This window comes from Pungitius pungitius, chromosome 9, assembly GCF_949316345.1.
Source record: "Pungitius pungitius chromosome 9, fPunPun2.1, whole genome shotgun sequence".
Classification (NCBI taxonomy): Eukaryota; Metazoa; Chordata; class Actinopteri; order Perciformes; family Gasterosteidae; genus Pungitius; species Pungitius pungitius.
Window position 1 is genome coordinate 5,415,676 of NC_084908.1, and position 16,042 is coordinate 5,431,717.

General features: G+C 44.2%; 3 protein-coding genes and 1 long non-coding RNA gene across 6 annotated transcripts; 1 reads left to right on the plus strand and 3 right to left on the minus strand.

Annotated features, from left to right (window-relative positions):
• Positions 1-579: 579 nt before the first annotated feature.
• On the minus strand, positions 580-4,874 carry map9 (microtubule-associated protein 9). Its single transcript, XM_062564782.1, has 13 exons — positions 4,486-4,874; positions 4,111-4,200; positions 3,450-3,968; positions 3,187-3,353; positions 2,978-3,080; positions 2,825-2,892; positions 2,675-2,733; positions 2,426-2,555; positions 1,947-2,033; positions 1,705-1,866; positions 1,490-1,635; positions 1,124-1,259; positions 580-1,047 (listed from the first exon to the last, which is right to left on the minus strand). The coding sequence occupies exons 1-13, from the start codon at positions 4,556-4,558 to the stop codon at positions 928-930; spliced, it is 1,860 nt and encodes a 619-aa protein (XP_062420766.1). The 5' UTR covers positions 4,559-4,874; the 3' UTR covers positions 580-927.
• A 378-nt stretch (positions 4,875-5,252) lies between these two features.
• On the minus strand, positions 5,253-10,628 carry smim14 (small integral membrane protein 14). Its single transcript, XM_037471810.2, has 5 exons — positions 10,474-10,628; positions 9,340-9,435; positions 8,443-8,491; positions 8,190-8,344; positions 5,253-7,049 (listed from the first exon to the last, which is right to left on the minus strand). The coding sequence occupies exons 2-5, from the start codon at positions 9,412-9,414 to the stop codon at positions 7,011-7,013; spliced, it is 318 nt and encodes a 105-aa protein (XP_037327707.1). The 5' UTR covers positions 9,415-9,435; positions 10,474-10,628; the 3' UTR covers positions 5,253-7,010.
• Positions 10,629-10,867: 239 nt separating this feature from the next.
• On the minus strand, positions 10,868-12,812 carry LOC119217846 (uncharacterized). 2 transcript variants are annotated; one of them, XR_005120302.2, is made up of 3 exons: positions 12,125-12,812; positions 11,852-12,001; positions 10,868-11,551 (listed from the first exon to the last, which is right to left on the minus strand). It is a non-coding gene; the product is annotated as an uncharacterized LOC119217846 (long non-coding RNA). The 2 variants fall into 2 exon arrangements; XR_005120301.2 differs by having other exon boundaries at positions 11,852-12,812.
• ube2kb (ubiquitin-conjugating enzyme E2Kb (UBC1 homolog, yeast)) lies at positions 11,487-15,868 on the plus strand. 2 transcript variants are annotated; one of them, XM_037471804.2, is made up of 7 exons: positions 11,487-11,729; positions 12,573-12,666; positions 12,767-12,825; positions 13,306-13,388; positions 13,480-13,579; positions 13,677-13,805; positions 13,922-15,868. In XM_037471804.2, exons 1-7 carry the CDS (start codon positions 11,667-11,669, stop codon positions 13,994-13,996), a joined length of 603 nt encoding a protein of 200 aa, XP_037327701.1. In that variant the 5' UTR covers positions 11,487-11,666; the 3' UTR covers positions 13,997-15,868. The 2 variants fall into 2 exon arrangements, with proteins under 2 accessions (XP_037327701.1, XP_062420214.1); XM_062564230.1 differs by lacking the exon at positions 11,487-11,729 and having other exon boundaries at positions 12,577-12,666; positions 12,767-12,943.
• Positions 15,869-16,042: the final 174 nt, after the last annotated feature.

Below are 16,042 nucleotides of genomic sequence, written 5' to 3' on the forward strand. Positions count from 1 at the left end.
GGCAATACCCTAAGCTTTAATCTAATGTATGAATGACTATTGAAAGATGTTTTGGTGCAATTCATGTTAGAGTAGAAAGTGTGACAACCAACCCCGTTCTCCCCTACATAGGAATTTACATAAAATATTCCAAAGGGGGAGAAAAATGAATAACTCAAAGCAGAAAGGATTGTTAAATTGTGATATATGGTATCATGAGTTTATTATTTTCCCCTTTGTGCATTAATTTCAAATCAGGATTGTCCATGTCTCTGTGGTCACATAAAGCCTCTAAACAGCGATTTATATTAAGTTTCTTGTTCAGAGGATCCATCGCTCATTTAGTACCCATCTGATTAAAGTGTCTCCCTCATGAGTTTATTGTTTTGTTAAAGATATCCATTATTATATTACTAATAAAAACCATGAAACGGTAACATGAGTAAATGTAAATGATGTTTTAACTCAAACAAGCACTGCATGTTTTACTGATCAGTTTCTAAGAATGTGTCACGTTCTGACCTTCTTGTAGTCAAAGCAAAAATCAACTTTACATGGAAACCAACAGCAGTTCAACTATAAAAGTAGAGGAATCACCAGACCAATTAAATTTGCTTTTTATATCAATCCTGTTTTCTTATTGCCACTTTACACATGTATAACATTGTAATAGCACATCATGACCTTTATAAAAATGATTTGTCGTTGCAATTTTCCTTTGATACCGACACATCCTCATGTCACAGGAAATATTTACCAACTGGCTCAACATTTCACCAAAAAACATACTATATATACGCCGGCAGTAGGGCTGCTGGCTAAAGTGACACATCTAAACTGTATAAAATACGTATATAAAATTCAGAAGCTTCCATCAATGTTTAAAATGCAACACACAGAACAGACTTCAAATGTAACACAGAAGCCATCTATAGGAATCTATCACAGTTATTTCCCAAAGGGGATGGTTTTATTCGGTGGACTCCACGGAGGAGGAGGGTCGTCTTGGAGTATCGCTTGTATTCGTCTTTCTTCTCTTTGTCTCTTCTGTTCCAGATCCTTCCGTACCTGTTGGGGAGGGAGAAAAATGAACTCCCCTCAATAAGTTGGACGTAGAGTGAGTGATACCTGCGATTCTACTCACCAGCCAGCTTTCATACATCTCCAAGGCCATTTTGTCTCTCTCCTCCTTCATGTAGCGCTCCTCCTCCGCTTTATTCTGGCTTTCTTCGCGCTTTATTGAGACTTTTTCATGCAGAACAACGGTCTTCTTCTCACGCCTAAAAAATTTGGAAGAAAACAAATGTGGCCTCACATCCAGCTTCGGCTGCCATCTGGTGGTTTATCGTCTTCAGTTTAGGACAGTGGGACAATTTTATGCAAATATTATATGTGCTTTTTCCTTCTCTGCCCTTTAAATGACAGCGAAGCAGTTTGCGGGGTCGAGGGCAGGCATTCTGTAAAAGGCTCCACAAGCTGCTTCCTTTAAAAGTCGAGGATTTTAACTCACCAGTCAGAAAAGGCAGATTTGCTGCCTCTCTTTCTTTCTTCCTCCTTCTGTTGTTTTCTGAGGCTAAGTTTATTTTCAACTTCTCTTTGTCTTCTGGACTTTTCTATGAGGATGCGATCATGCTCAAGTTTCCACTTTTCAAAGACCTGCAATGTTTGTAACATCACAGATTAACAAAGTGCTCATTTTAACGCGCAATAAATCAACAGACAAACCTGTTTAGCGGATTGCTTCTTTTCTTCGTTCTCTTGTTTTGCTCTTTGCGCTTTTCGGATCGCGTCCTGCTTTTCTTTGGCTTTTGCTTTGAGACTCTCTGCCTTCTTTTCTTTCCAAGCCTCGTACGATGCAACAGCATCTCCCTTTTTAGCCTCTTCTTCCTGTTTTAAGCAAAGCACATTTTTTAAATATATGAATTTCTATTAAAATATATTTCAAATGTGGAAAACCGATGACATACCTTTAGTTTCTTCTCTTTCAGGATTTCCTCCTCCTTCTTTATTTGCATGGTATCTCGGGACTTTTCTTTTTTCTTTTGAAGCCATTCCTGTTAGAAGTACATGTCAGTGGACTGAACTTTAGGTACTGTGATGCCCTCTTCATTGATCCTCGTTGTCCAGTGGATGATGATTAAAAAGAAACAGACTCCCAAGGACTGGCTTTGGAAACGAGTTATTTTATTACATGAGTGCAGTGTTTCAAGTCCAAACTGGCTCCTCATCTGTACCTGATAATAATGTAATCAAATCTCAGAATAACATCTACAAATTCTAAATGGAGTGTTAAAAGACACAACATGTCATATATGTTCTATGTAATTTATAACTGGGATCAAATCCGTATCTGAGTATAAGTCAGAACTCCTCATTTGTCCTTCACACCTGAACAAAGAGAACCTCGCAGGGATTTCTAACCACAAAGGCTCGTTGTCACACCCACCTGGTAAATGGCAGCCCTGAGGGAATCTACTGCCCGGGGCTCAGACTCGTGCGGCGAGACTTTGCGGTCCAGGAGTTTGAGAGTCCCCAGGTACTTTGATTCCACCTCCCCGGAGCACACACTGTGCGATCTGTGATTAGAGTGAGAACACGATGTCCTGATCCAAATGAAACAAGGTCAGCTAACTCACCACACCGTTCTGTCCACAAAGCTTCAAGAGCAGCTACTCCTGCACCCCTGCTCACCGACCTGGTCTCACAGGCTTTTTGGTGGACAGCAGGGACCTGCAAGTGATCTCCGGAGTCAGCCTGAGAGAAGACAGGGGACACAATGACCGAGACCCAGAGGCAGAGCATATCCGACATGACACCAGCGCTCAATCGAGAACAAAGCTCTCACGTGAAACTCCTCAAATGATGTGGAGTAGTTTCTCTCCAGCGCTTCGCTGCCATCGGAAATAAAGCCGTCTAAAACAAGAAGTGAAAGAACAGGAGGAAAAGTGAGAATTCCTCAAATGAATAAATGGTGCTGAGGATGCTGAATGCTGGTTACCTCTGGATCCAGAATCAACTGTGGTCTTTAGCTGAGACTGCTCACTCTTCCTCAAAGAGGATTTGCTGAGGCAGCCTGAAGCCGCCCGACTTCCTTCCCCGCACTGCGAATAAAAACGTCACAACAAACACACGTGCCCCCGTTAGACGGCGCTTCAACTACATATACGTAGCGAGTATGAGTGCTGACGCGTCCGCGCGGCTCCTTACGGCGAGGCTGCTGGACGTGTCGGGGGACAGGGGGATGGATGCAGAGGACGTCTGGGGCCTGCTGACATCCGGAGATCCAGCGTCTTCGGCCGCCTTCTCCACAGCGCGAAGGCCCAATCCGAGAGTCCTCTGCCTCGGTTTGGGCCTTGGTGGTTCCCTATTGGTATCTAGATAAAGACGGTATGTTGCTGTATGAAGTCAACACGTCCCAAGAATCCTCAAAGTAAACACACAAAATGTGGTTCTTGTTACTCGTACACAACCTGGTGAGGACACGCGTGGGAGGTCAGGCGCTGATACCGGTGCAGTCTGGGAGCCTCCCTCCAGGGCCGAGCTCCTCTCCTCCCCAAGACACGGGGGACCCTCAATGATGTTGTCAGACGGCAAGGGCAACGGCATGTCCAGGAGAGAGTCATCGGACGTGTGGTAGGACACCGATTTACTGGAGCTCCGTCTCGTGATTCGGGAATCGGTGGACAGCGCGTCATTGCTGTCAAGTCGGACGTTTTCATCGCTGATGTTGGTGGAGCGCGGCGAGGATGGGGGAACCAGGCCGGGACTGCTGTGTGGACTGGCAGGGGGGTCAGGTGGCTCGTCTTCGCGTGACTTGGAGGGAGAGGGAGAGACAATTCTCTGGGTCTTTAGAAAGGAAACTTTCTTTGTCCGGCCCTGTTTGCCCTCATCGTCTGAAATGTCAAAGTTGTTTATTTTGGCTTGACTCTTCGCCGTTTTGATCGACCCGGACTTTTTTTTTCTTGATTTAAGGAGCTCATTAAAAAAATCTGTGGAAGATCAAAAAGAAGAAAAAATACAAAACTTAAGTCTCAATGTTCACTCACTCTAAACCACGTCTCCCGCAACTACACATTAAACAGAGGACCTCATCAATTTCCCCCGATGTTTGGGGATGCTGCGCCATCTCACCGTCTTCATCGTCATTGAAGTCGTCTGAGTACGAGTACCGATCCGTTTTGGTTTGGTTGGCCCTAGCGGAGACAGCAGCCTGAAGTTCGTCTTGCGAAGACGTCATTTTGGATTAGATGAGACCAGGCTGACTGTCGCTCTCCTCACTGGGGATTTGCCTTTCGCTTCTCCCAAGTAGGCTACAACAAGCCAACATTAAAAGCTGTTGTAGAGTAGGGAATGCCATAGTGGACATTGGTAGAATGAAATAAGTATGGTAACTAACGTTACATGCGATACCTCATAACCATGTGTTCTTCAGGGGTCTGTCGGTGTAGCTAACACTGATCCAGTCTTTTCTCATTTACTATCATGACTGCACAAATCAAGCGTCTACCTGAAATGTTGTTCTCCTTGTTGTTTTCGGGCTCTTGGTGTAAGCCAGCGTGCTGAACGGCTGATTTGTCATTCTGAAAACTGCACCGCTACACGCTTTCCCGTAGACACGCTTACTGACGTTAGCATGCTAGCTAAGCTAGTGTTCGCTAAGTTCACTGTAATGCTAGCCAACGTTAGCTATTACGCTTTCTATGCCTGGTGTGTAATTAGTATCGCTAAACGTAGTTTGCCTAATTTAATACAGACAGTAGAGATACTCATAAATTGTTCAACCTAAAGCTAAACATACAGTCAGCTCGCTACAGCGGGCTAACGGGCTTGTTGATGGTTACCCTGGGAAACGCTGGGGAGCCCCGTCTCAGTACTGCGCATGCGCAGAGGATTGTAAACTAACCAACACACATGTACACACCTATTCATGTCCTACATACATACATACACACACACACATATGCGATTCCGCCTGATTTGGGAGGAGCTATTGATAATGGCAATGTAATAAAAGTTGGAACATAGCCGTGAAAATCAGTCATGCAACATTTAACCAGTGGGTTGTATAAATTTTACGGTATTCTACTCAAAGGTGCAGCTGGTACGATTTGGCGGCATCTGGCGGTGAGGCAGCAGACTGCGCCTAATTTATCCTGTATCAATGGCGTGGCTATGTTTGGCGACTCTTCAGGGAACAGTGCTGCGGAAACCGGTAATTTATGGACTAATAATTATTTATGGACTAATAATGTAAAGAAATCACAGGCAGATAATAAGACTGAATTATTTTAATTTTGTTATAGGCAAAGTGCATAGTAGAAGCCCTTTTTTTCTTCGACAGAAACAGTGTAAATAAAGGTCTCCTGCATAACCAGATGGTCCACTAGCTCATCTCAACAACCTAGTATGGTTTCCGCCTTCATTATATACACCTTATTAGATCTTTTATTAAACTTTTCCCATCTCTTCCTGCCCCGTCTCAAGTCTATAAAGACATAGAAAATAAATCTTCAGGGGTCATTATTTGCTGATATGGAAACAAAAAGCTATTACAGATCATATTCACGTTCTAAACTCTTATACCATGTATATCACAAAAGTCTAATCTATGCAAGTTCTATTTCACAAGTACCCCTGAAAACACAATTCAAGGCGCAGACAACACACCAGCCCTGCTGCCATGACAGGGGCACGACAAGGATACGGCCAGTGAAGAGCAACACAGGAAACCTTCTATCATCCAAACGACAATATACATGTTAAAGTAAAAACATTCACTTTGTATAATCCTCCCTTTTTTTCTCGAGAATGTATCAAAGTATTGATTTTCTTACGTAACTTTAAGATTGTAGTGTTTGGTGTTGTACTGTTATAATTATACACCCACAATTACATATATGTTAAACAAATTGAAGACTTCACCACTATATCGTCGGCTTCACTAATTAAACCTTTAGTCTCGCTTGCAAACCTTCTATAAAATGACTCACTCATTAAGCAGCTCTGGAGTAGGAGAGCTCAACAGATCCTGTAAACCACAATAAGGAGAAAACCTCCACTGCAGATCCTTTCCATGTCCTCTCCTAGAATACCATTTTAAATCAAAAATGAAATCAAACATTGCCGTTCTTTGGCAAGAAGTGGTTTCAGCACTGAGACGGGTCTTCTTTCATTAAAATTGGTTTGACATCGTCGTCCTCCAGAAGCTCTGAAAGTAGAAACTCGTAGCAGGCCCTCACCTCCACCTTTTTTACACTGCCGACTCAGCACAACATGAGGACACAGCAGATACAAAAATAGGATCCCCTGCTACAATCAATCGTACAATTCCCATTTTAGTTTTTATCTTTTAACCCCAAAACAATGACAGTACATAGAATCACCGGAATAGGATTAAAACGCAGATTTATGCCCTGTTATTGTTGAATGTTAACTCATAATAGTATACGTTCATATCAATTCCTTACATGAAGTGCCCTGCTTGTTTAAATGTGCTATCGAAACATAACGAGATATGATGTCATTACTGGCACCGCTTGGAACTTTAAAGTGGAAAGAGAGGAATGTTTTCAGAGAGCCTGAAGACCCGCCACCCGTCACCGCTCAGCAAGCACCCTAGCAAGCATTTACCCCCCCCCCCCCCAACACACGTGACACATTCCTTCATTCTTTAGCTCTGTCAACTCCAGAGCCTTCTGATTCAGGGCTACGAATACCACATGAGGCCCAACTGATGCATTAAGCCGCTGATACGGTCAGCCTTTTGAGTACACAAAATAACAACTTTAGAACTTATTTATTTTGATTCAAGATTGGAAAAAAAAAATCTTTGTTTTGTTACTCATATCAGTTGGGCTCCAGTGACAGGGAATCATAGACAAATTGACCCCCCCCAAATAAAACGTGGCCATAAAATGAAAAGAAAAAGATCATTTTGAGTGAAGGGGTGATGGGTCCGGTGCGTTGCCACGGTTGCCGGCTGGCTGTAACTGCGGTCAGAGCAGGGGGGTGAGGGCCCGTGCCCTCCACTGCTAGTCAACAGGTGGCGCTGGAGGCTCCCGTCCACGGCTCTGCAAAAAAACAGGACAAGAAAGTATGAACACGTCACAATTTCTACATCCTGTAATACTGACAACAAGCATCACATTTGTACACATGATTGTGTACTTCCCTCATAGGCCACTCCCCCTGAATCATCACAGTAAACAGGCAGGTTGCCACACCAGTCATGAAATTGGACAGGCCTCCTGCTATTTTTCTTTCATTATTATTTTTCAGAGCATTTGATTTATTGCTGGCAGGAAATTTAAAAAAAGGGAAAACTTTAAATACCAATAACTATAGATAATAATAGAGCAGCGGGACACCTCACAAAGGGGATAATTGCTCATCTTTGCAAAATAGTGACCAAACAACTCAAACATAAAAACTGTGTGAATCATTTCTGCATTTGGTTGCAGTACAATAACAGATCAAAATTAAACACACACCAGAGCCCACTATGTGTCATTAAATCAAACAAAAAAAACAATGATTCAGCAGCTGACATGTTGACATTTGGACACGTTACAGTAACAGCACAGCATGATGTAGTGAGGATGTGGTACTGTATTGTGTGAGCGCTGACTCACTGTCAGTGCTTACAGGCCACAGCCATTGTTGGGAGGAACAAGCTTTCTTACCAAGGCAGCTAAAAATATCTGCTCTGAAAAAGGGATTTAAAATAATGAATTGTGACGACGTAATGAAAATATATAAAGAAAACAATGGGAATGTAGTCAAAAATATCTGATGTTATAGTGAAATATTTGATTGAAAATCGCGTTAATGAATAAAGCGTTTCACTCAATACCTAATCATACTCTTTTACGAGCCAAGTTTGTGGTCTCAAAGTGAGTGAAGTACAAGTTGTGAACAGAGGATGTTCTTTTCATAAACCACTATGAGTTTTAGGTCTCTGAAAGCACTTTTCCTTCTATCTAAAAATGATGTAGAAGAGACGGACTAATAGCTAGCATGTAGCAAAATAAGTGTCACTAATAACATTGCTTATTTCTTTTCCAGCTTTATAGTTTTCTTCAAATGGTGAAATGTTTCAATTCTATGTCGTAGAATCCCCACAAAATATATTTGTCTCATTCACTATTGTCATGGTGAAGTACACTGAACCCATGTTCACGGTATCACCGTGACGTGGGCTCGGCACTGACATTGTGGGGTCCGGTAGGTTTGCCTGTGGAGCGGCTGCCCCTGAGACTGGATGGGCGCAGCAGGAACAAGAGCAGAGCCAGCACCGCCCATCCCATCAGAAGCGTGGGGAGGGTCAGGTCACCGCCTCCGCCGACCGGCCCATTGGGACCCGGCACTGCAAAACAAACGCATCTTTGCACTTGTAATCTAGACTAAATGCTCCTGATCTTCCAACGGGAGGAATAAAAAACACACTAATGTGGTCATACATACATTCCTGAGGGCAGTTGTTGTCTGTGCAGTAGGACTGAGATTGCCTCAGCTGAAGGAGAAATTACAGAAGCAACAAAGCAGACACATTACAAGAGGAGAGGGGAAAAGTTAGATTATAAATCCTCCAATTTATTCCCTGTGGTTAACTAGAGTAAGAGAAAGCACAGAAAAATGCTTTCTTTATTTGGACAAAGCCATGTTCCCCTGCAAGTGAATCTGACCTCCCCCCCAAACCTCCTCCCCCTTGCAGCTGAACGTGTGGGTTACACCTGTGCACAAAAGAGCAAATGAGGTCACCTGGAAACGTGGAATAATCGCTTCTTCCCACTTGTGTGTTAAGCGCGGTCCCTCTAAACCAGTGATTCTCAACTGGTGGGTTGCGGACCTTTGCATGGGAAAATAAAATAAAAAAAATAATAAAAAAAATAAAGTCCCCTGATTTCATCCTGTGATTTTATTTTGAAGGGACGTTTTCGGCTCGTCCGTCCATGTTTTCAGTCAAGCGCGGCAATTAGAACGGGAAAAGATAAGCCTGGCGCCGCAAAGAAAACCGCTAGCACCCCCCGTCGACACCGACACCGCTAGCACCCCCCCCCTTGATAGCCAGACCAGTTGAGAACCACTGCTCTAAACGAGGCCTAATGCCTATTGGACATGTTCCAATAAAAAGAGCTGAAAGATATTTGCATGCCCAAAACGAGTGCCCTCCGAGTGACACGTCCCTATGTGGGCAATGCTGATTGGCTCCCTGGATAAACACACAACAGGAACCAGGACACGATGGCTCGGGGCCAGCTTTCATCCTCTGGCTGCGACTTCCAGTCAGTTCAACGGGACGTACTTACACTTTGTGCGGAATTATCGGATCTCCTGCAACTCAGTGAGCAGGCCACTCACCAGGTTGATGAGGCGCCTCATAGCGTACTCATGGCTGCAGACGCACTCACAGGGGTCAAAGCCTCCCTCCGCCATTTCTCAGCAGACTGCGTTGCCCTGGAAGAAAACAGAAGTTCCGCCTCTAACTTCGAACAAGTACTTGAACAAAAGGAGGGAATCCTTTATTGTTGTTTCACAAGGAAACAGCTCAGAGGGAAGACACTGCTCCAGCACGCTCCGTGGACCATTGTTGACAACATACTGGAGTTTGGTTGGCACAAATAGTGCCTCCTGCTTTAATACATCACTTATTAGGAGCCACATCATCAGCTAAGAGATGAAGTCGTTTTAGGAGAAAAACTAAACAAATTGCAAAATCATCTGTGCAAGGGATGATGGGAAATGAGTGTGGGGTGCTTGGATTAGTATTAGGACAAATATACGGTCAAACGCACAGATGTTGATTCCAGAGAAACCAACCAGTGAAAGTCTTTTATAATACGGTCATCTTTTTTGTTTTACATGAACATACAAAGAATATAACAGGAGCATTACGGTTTTTAATTCTTATTTTTAATTCCTTGGGTCACAAAAATTTGTGTTGCAGCTTTTTATTGTCTTTTTACTTGTTTGCACGTGTAAATGTTAATATAAAACAATTTTCACCAGGCAAACAAAACTGGCCTCGAATAGTACATTCATGCAAATGTATTCGCAATGGGAGAGAAAGCATCGGCCTCAACCGTTTAGCTGTATACCTCTGTCGAACATATTCAACCTATGAGCCTTTCCATCGATGTAGAATAATAATTGACATTACCATTTGTATTAAAGAATATAGAAAGCATTTAGGATGAACACAAAATCCAAAGATCTCCAGTGGCGAAGTGGTTTTATCACGACCCCGCTCGAATCCTTTCAAATGCAGCAATGATCACTTCTCACCCACCGGCCCAGGGGTTCGACATTGACAATGATTGGAAATAACGATAATATTGATCCCTGTTCTCTAACTCAGCTGCGGTTGGACTAGCTCCTTGCTAACATAGCAAGCAGCTCAAACTAACAGCGTTTCCCGTTATTCTGTCGACTGTAAATTACGAAAAGATGATCAGCAACAGATGTGACCGAAAACGGAATGGAAACACGACTCACTTGAGGTCGTAAACGTTGAAAAGCCTCGTTAAATGTCGGTAGAGGGCCCGGACTCCACCGCTGTCGTCCCCCGCACGGAAACCATTAAAGTGCAGACATGACAACCTACCGTCCGCCGTTTGTTGGTGCACGTGAGCCAACCAGTCTATCTTCACGACACATCCGGGAACTACGCACCCTGGACGATTCGGACGTCTGTTATTGGTTTAGCAATGTGATGGACGGGACTTTGAACCACTCACAATAAGAAACGCTTATTACGTCTGGATAGTAAACAAACAGTCTGCTACCTATCATCACACAGATGCACGAAAACTAAGCCCCAACATCTGTACAGTTGTGTAACCAGTTACACGGTGATGAAATGTACTTTTAAAAAGAAAAGAGATGCAGCTTATATGTCTATTTTTCTTTATTGTATGCTACTCCATGCTTCAATTCCAACATATTGCAGAGGGTAATATTGTATCATACATGTACAAAAGTCTGCTTACTTTACTTAATAACCATCCAATTATAACACATATCAAAAGTACAACATTAAGTACATTTTGTTCTATGCATGTTCTGTAACATAAAAAGTACAATATTTCATCACTTTCGGTTAATCCAAATATTTGTTGCTCATTCAGTGGAGATCATTTCTATGGAAGTGGATTTTTAAGCACTTTCCGTTGAAGTGTTGGTATGTAACAGTGATAGAAGTTGAAGGGTGAAAAACAGATGTGTTCCTTTAGTTACGTTGTTCCATAATAAAAACAATCTAGTAGAAGCTCCATTACGCCTTAGTCATACTAAAACACGTCTGTGTTAATAAAATATCATAGTCACCAGCCGTGGGAAATATAAACCCGATGTGTTCAGCACACGATGAGAAATGTCCTGAAAAGGCGAGCATGAAAAACAACACAACTCAACGCACCAGAAACCATCAATGAAACTTCCAGGCTCTACTCCGCCGGGCTGCTCTCTGTGCGCTGTGCCTTCTGGACGGACTGGCTGGCGGCGGTGACGGCGTTTGTCTCTGAGGGGAAAATAAGCGGTCGACGGTGAAAGTGAAAGGAGAGGAGATCTGTATCTGTGGTGGAGAGCAGCGGAGCGGGCAGTCCCCACGACACACACGGACCGAGGGAGACACAGAGAGAGAGAGAGAGAGAGAGAGAAGCCCGGGGTTCAGTTCAGCAGACACAGCCATGGCTAACATCGCGGTCCAAAGGATAAAGCGGGAGTTCAAAGAAGTTCTCAAAAGCGAAGAGGTGCGGTAACGTTTCTGCTAACACCACCCCCCCCAATGCTTGGATTCGGCTTCTTTCTTAATCAACGTGTGAACTGAACTAATTAAAATGTTAGTGCCTGTAGTCGTGTGTCAGATACCTACCGACAGGTCCTCTAGGTCAGGCCTCATCAGCAGAACTTTAGCTAGCTTAGCTTGACGTCGATGGCACGGCCGAAACTATCCCCTTGTTGTCAGGTGGGTGTGTTCAGGAAACACCGAGGCTTCCGCTTTGCCAACGGACAGGCCGCCTGTCTGTAACGAAAGCTTCTGAATACCTGTGGCTAACCACCTAGCCGCATGAAACATACCGTGTGCGGGCAATTCAAGCCTTAACTGAGAAGCCCGGGGGCGTTAATTAAGTGTTTAATTACTCACTGGCTCAGGGAGGTAGCAGCTTTTAGCTTGCTAGCGATATTTTGACATCTCAACGTCTGTTAGCATTAGCCTCTCGTGTTCATGACATAACGTGACTTGCTATTTTTTAACACTTGGTGTCTAATGTAATATTAACGTTACATATTTAGTGTTTCTCTGCTACTGTCTGTCAAGTGTTGTTATTGCGGGTTTGTAGTTAAGTCAACTTTTTGCTAGCTTGGCTCCAGTAGCGAGCTATCCACGCCGCTAACATTTAAATGTCCCGACGCACCACCGTGGACACACTTGGAAGCAGCTAACGTTTCAGCTGATGTGCCTTTGACTTTTCACGTGTGTTTGTAAAAGCGCGTGATTTCATACTCGACGGTGGCGAGGCACGGAGCCGTGAGTACTGTGGTGCCGTGGACACCGGGAATAACGCTGCCTTCTCGTTTGTCGCAACCCTCAGACGAGTAAAAACCAGATAAAAGTAGATCTGGTGGATGAGAACTTCACGGAGCTGCGGGGGGAGATCGCTGGTCCTCCCGATACGCCGTATGAAGGTATTGTCCCCGAGCCGCAGTGCAATGATCCCTGCCACGACACAGTGAAGTCCCGATTAGTCACCCTGAAACATGTTGTGGTTTCTCTTTGGTTTCCGAGGTGGCAGATTTCAACTTGAAATTAAAATCCCAGAAACCTATCCGTTTAACCCTCCAAAGGTACGTGCCTTCAGTTGCTCCAATGGAAATGGCTAATGTTACTTGCTGTATTTCTCCCCATCATTCTCACATCTTCATGCACACGGTCAACCTGGTTACCCCGACAAAGGCGACTGAGGTACTTTAATTACTCTGATGATGCTTGTAAACACCTTTGACCGGTTTTCCGAGTGCTGTCTGCTGGTTGCACAGGGTGTGTCCCCCTTTAGCTACACGAGTCAACACATTGGGTATTATAACCATCATAATTCACAAATTCAAGTGTACAAGAGGTGATGGGCATGAAATCCTCTCACAGCGATTTCACTCAGTGAAGTAGTTATATATGGTGTTACAGTAGAGTTTCTATCGAGGGAATGAAATAACTGACATTCATATACTTTCTCACATTGCAATCCATATGAAAGAAACTCAACATTTCCAGAAGCTAGTTCATAGCTCTTGATTTGTGGAACTAATGTCTTTTTTTTTTTTTGTCAGGTCCGTTTCATCAGTAAGATCTGGCACCCTAATATCAGTTCTGTGACGGGAGCGATATGTCTGGACATTTTAAAAGACCAGTGGTGAGTGAGCCATGTGACCCATTTTACACCACGTTCCGGTGTGTGTTTGTGTCACTCGTCCCAAACGGCCTCCTTATGTCGCGTCACCCAGGGCAGCTGCCATGACCCTGCGGACGGTGCTGCTCTCTCTTCAGGCTCTGCTCGCCGCAGCAGAACCAGATGACCCGCAGGACGCAGTAGTAGCCAACCAGGTGGGGGGGTCTTTTTCTCTCTCTCTCTCTGTGTGTGTGTGTGTGTGTGTGTGTGTGTCCAACCCTCACTGAGCTTTCTGACCATCTACATCCTCAGTACAAGCAGAACCCAGAGATGTTCAAACAGACCGCCCGGCTGTGGTCTCACGTCTACGCGGGCGCTCCCGTCTCCAGCGCCGACTACAACCGCAAAATAGACAAGCTGTGTGCGATGGGCTTCGATAAGGTCGGCACGCTTTGCTCTGCAATGCCCTTTTCTCTTTTCAGATATGAACTCAATCCTGCAAATGATGCGCCGATTGCAATAATTTGAAAACATACCATTTCCCCCCCCGCTCACAGAATGCAGTAATAGCGGCCTTGTCTTCAAAATCCTGGGACGTGGAAACCGCGACAGAGCTGCTCCTTAGCAACTGAGGCAACCGAGTCGGGTGTGAGGATCCCGGCCATCCCCTCATGGCATCGCCCCCGCCCCAATCCCCACATCCATTCAATCGACCATTGTTTTTTAATACCCACAGAGAATTTCCCCATCCCATTCACCCATGCAGTCTTGAGCCCCACTGGTAGCACCACGATGGCCAATACGCGCTCCGCCCCGTTGCCTTTCAGACCCCCGTCGGTCTAGCACGCCGCTTTTTCTTCCACTAACATGACATCCTCGTCATAAACCACCTTCACACACGCAGCTCAAAATTCATGCTCTGCATACTGGCTGACATTTTGGTTAATTATTATTATTGCGAAGAATCAAATGACCTGCAGGGTCAGATGGGGAGGACGCCAGCAGACTGCTCCTCCCAGTGCATCACCAACTACCACCTGCGGCAACAAGTTGAATTGTGTCAGATAATTAATAGGTCTAGCTGGATTACATTAACTCAACTGGTGTTCTGCGTTGAGTGGTGTCACTTTTTTTTTATATTACATGCTGCATTATCCTGCAGTTTTTATTTTTTGTCTGTGGGATTAGAAAACGTCTGTTCTACAAACATCTGCACATATGGAAAATATTATCTGTAAATAGGTGTGTAAATACTTTTCTTTTCTTACACAATCCGATAACAGATTATTTTAAATATGCCTGGTTTATAATTATGAGGCGGGATATCTTTATGATTTTGGGATCCATGAGGAATCATCTGAAAAGGCTTTTATTTATTTTTTTCTGAAGATTGTTGCTCAGCCAAAGTCTTGGGACGGGAAGTGACAGCCAGTTCAGGCCCGTGAAGGACGCCACATGCCACCTTTTTCTGCTGCGCCACAATCGCTACTTTCTTTTCCCCTTTTGCCTTCTGTCCTCGCATGATCTGTTCTGCCTTTTATTTCTATTTGGCTAAACAATGTGGTGATTGGGGGGGGCGAGGGGGGAAGGTGGTTGTCCAATCCGACATGCCTTCAGGTCGGTGAAGCTCGAAAGACTGGGAGCCAGAGTTTGCAGTCTGGAGGGGAACTTCAGCCTCTTTGTGGAGCGTGGAGCTCCCTCTTGTGTTCTGGAACGATTCGCCAGGAAACGCCTCAAGGAAAAATGAGTGAACGAGTTTGCAGTGTTTAAAAAAAAAAAAAAAATTCAAAGCAACCATGTCACTTTCAGCCACGGATCAAGAATCTTCTCGTCCTCTTCGGTCCTGATGCTGATCATTACAGCTGCGCTCAAATCCAAACGTCAGCCACACATGCGCTTTGCTACAGAGCCAAATAAAATGCCCCGTGATGTCTGAGGTGTCGTTAAAGAGGCGGGGACTCCTCATGAGCACATAGCAGGCCTGCAGTGTCCTCAGACGTTGTTGATTTTCTGGTACATTGACTTTAGGGTGTTGACAAACCCACACACACACACACCACCTTTAAGTAATACAACAGTTTCCCCACCAACACGCCACATATTACAGTACCACAGTTTTCATGCCTCCTCTCCACTGGCTGTGCAGAGTTTCCAGCCAGAGACGACAAATGGCTTAATCCGGCGCCTTGACCTGTAAATAGTCCAGTTGTTGATTAAGCGCCGTCTCTTCAGCCCTCCAAGGGCACCATTAACGGCCGGATAAATATTTTTTAAGAAAAAGGCAGGCCCTCTGATCAGTCGTCCAGTTTCCTCACAATGTACAATATTGCACGATGAAGAAGAATCGGCAAAATGGGCCGTCGCATCTCAGTTTCTCCGTTTGGATTGAGGCTTTTTTGTTCTCCTTGGCTTCATTGGAAGAGAGAAGCAGTTTAAAAAGCATGATTTATTTATTGTGACAATGTCATGTTTCTTTGATTAAAAAACAAAATGGCAGAAAATAATGTGATTCTTGTCGAGTGTCTTTGCTTCAGATAGATGTGTTTTAAGTTAAATATGATCATTAGAGTAGTTGATACATAACGACATAAAGAGGAGTTGTCGGTGCTCAACAGTGAGCATTACCCAGCAAATGGCTGATAATAGGACTAAATATATTTCAGTGTGTAATATACAGA

What these genes read in the sequence shown, in the direction of transcription:
- map9 (XM_062564782.1), bottom strand. Translation starts at nt 4,558, where the DNA reads ATGACAAATCAGCCGTTCAGCACGCTGGCTTACACCAAGAGCCCGAAA. An exon ending in AAGGAGAACAACATTTCAGG is followed by an intron (nt 4,201 to 4,485) that starts TAGACGCTTGAT and finishes CGTCTTCGCAAG; the next exon opens with ACGAACTTCAGGCTGCTGTC. An exon ending in TCAGGGCTGCCATTTACCAG is followed by an intron (nt 2,034 to 2,425) that starts GTGGGTGTGACA and finishes TACTTCTAACAG; the next exon opens with GAATGGCTTCAAAAGAAAAA.
- smim14 (XM_037471810.2), bottom strand. Translation starts at nt 9,414, where the DNA reads ATGGCGGAGGGAGGCTTTGACCCCTGTGAGTGCGTCTGCAGCCATGAG. An exon ending in TGAGGCGCCTCATCAACCTG is followed by an intron (nt 8,492 to 9,339) that starts GTGAGTGGCCTG and finishes TTTCTCCTTCAG; the next exon opens with CTGAGGCAATCTCAGTCCTA. An exon ending in CAACAACTGCCCTCAGGAAT is followed by an intron (nt 8,345 to 8,442) that starts GTATGTATGACC and finishes TTTGTTTTGCAG; the next exon opens with TGCCGGGTCCCAATGGGCCG.
- ube2kb (XM_062564230.1), top strand. Translation starts at nt 12,607, where the DNA reads ATGAGAACTTCACGGAGCTGCGGGGGGAGATCGCTGGTCCTCCCGATA. An exon ending in CCCCGACAAAGGCGACTGAG is followed by an intron (nt 12,944 to 13,305) that starts GTACTTTAATTA and finishes TTTTTTTGTCAG; the next exon opens with GTCCGTTTCATCAGTAAGAT. An exon ending in GTGCGATGGGCTTCGATAAG is followed by an intron (nt 13,806 to 13,921) that starts GTCGGCACGCTT and finishes CCCCGCTCACAG; the next exon opens with AATGCAGTAATAGCGGCCTT.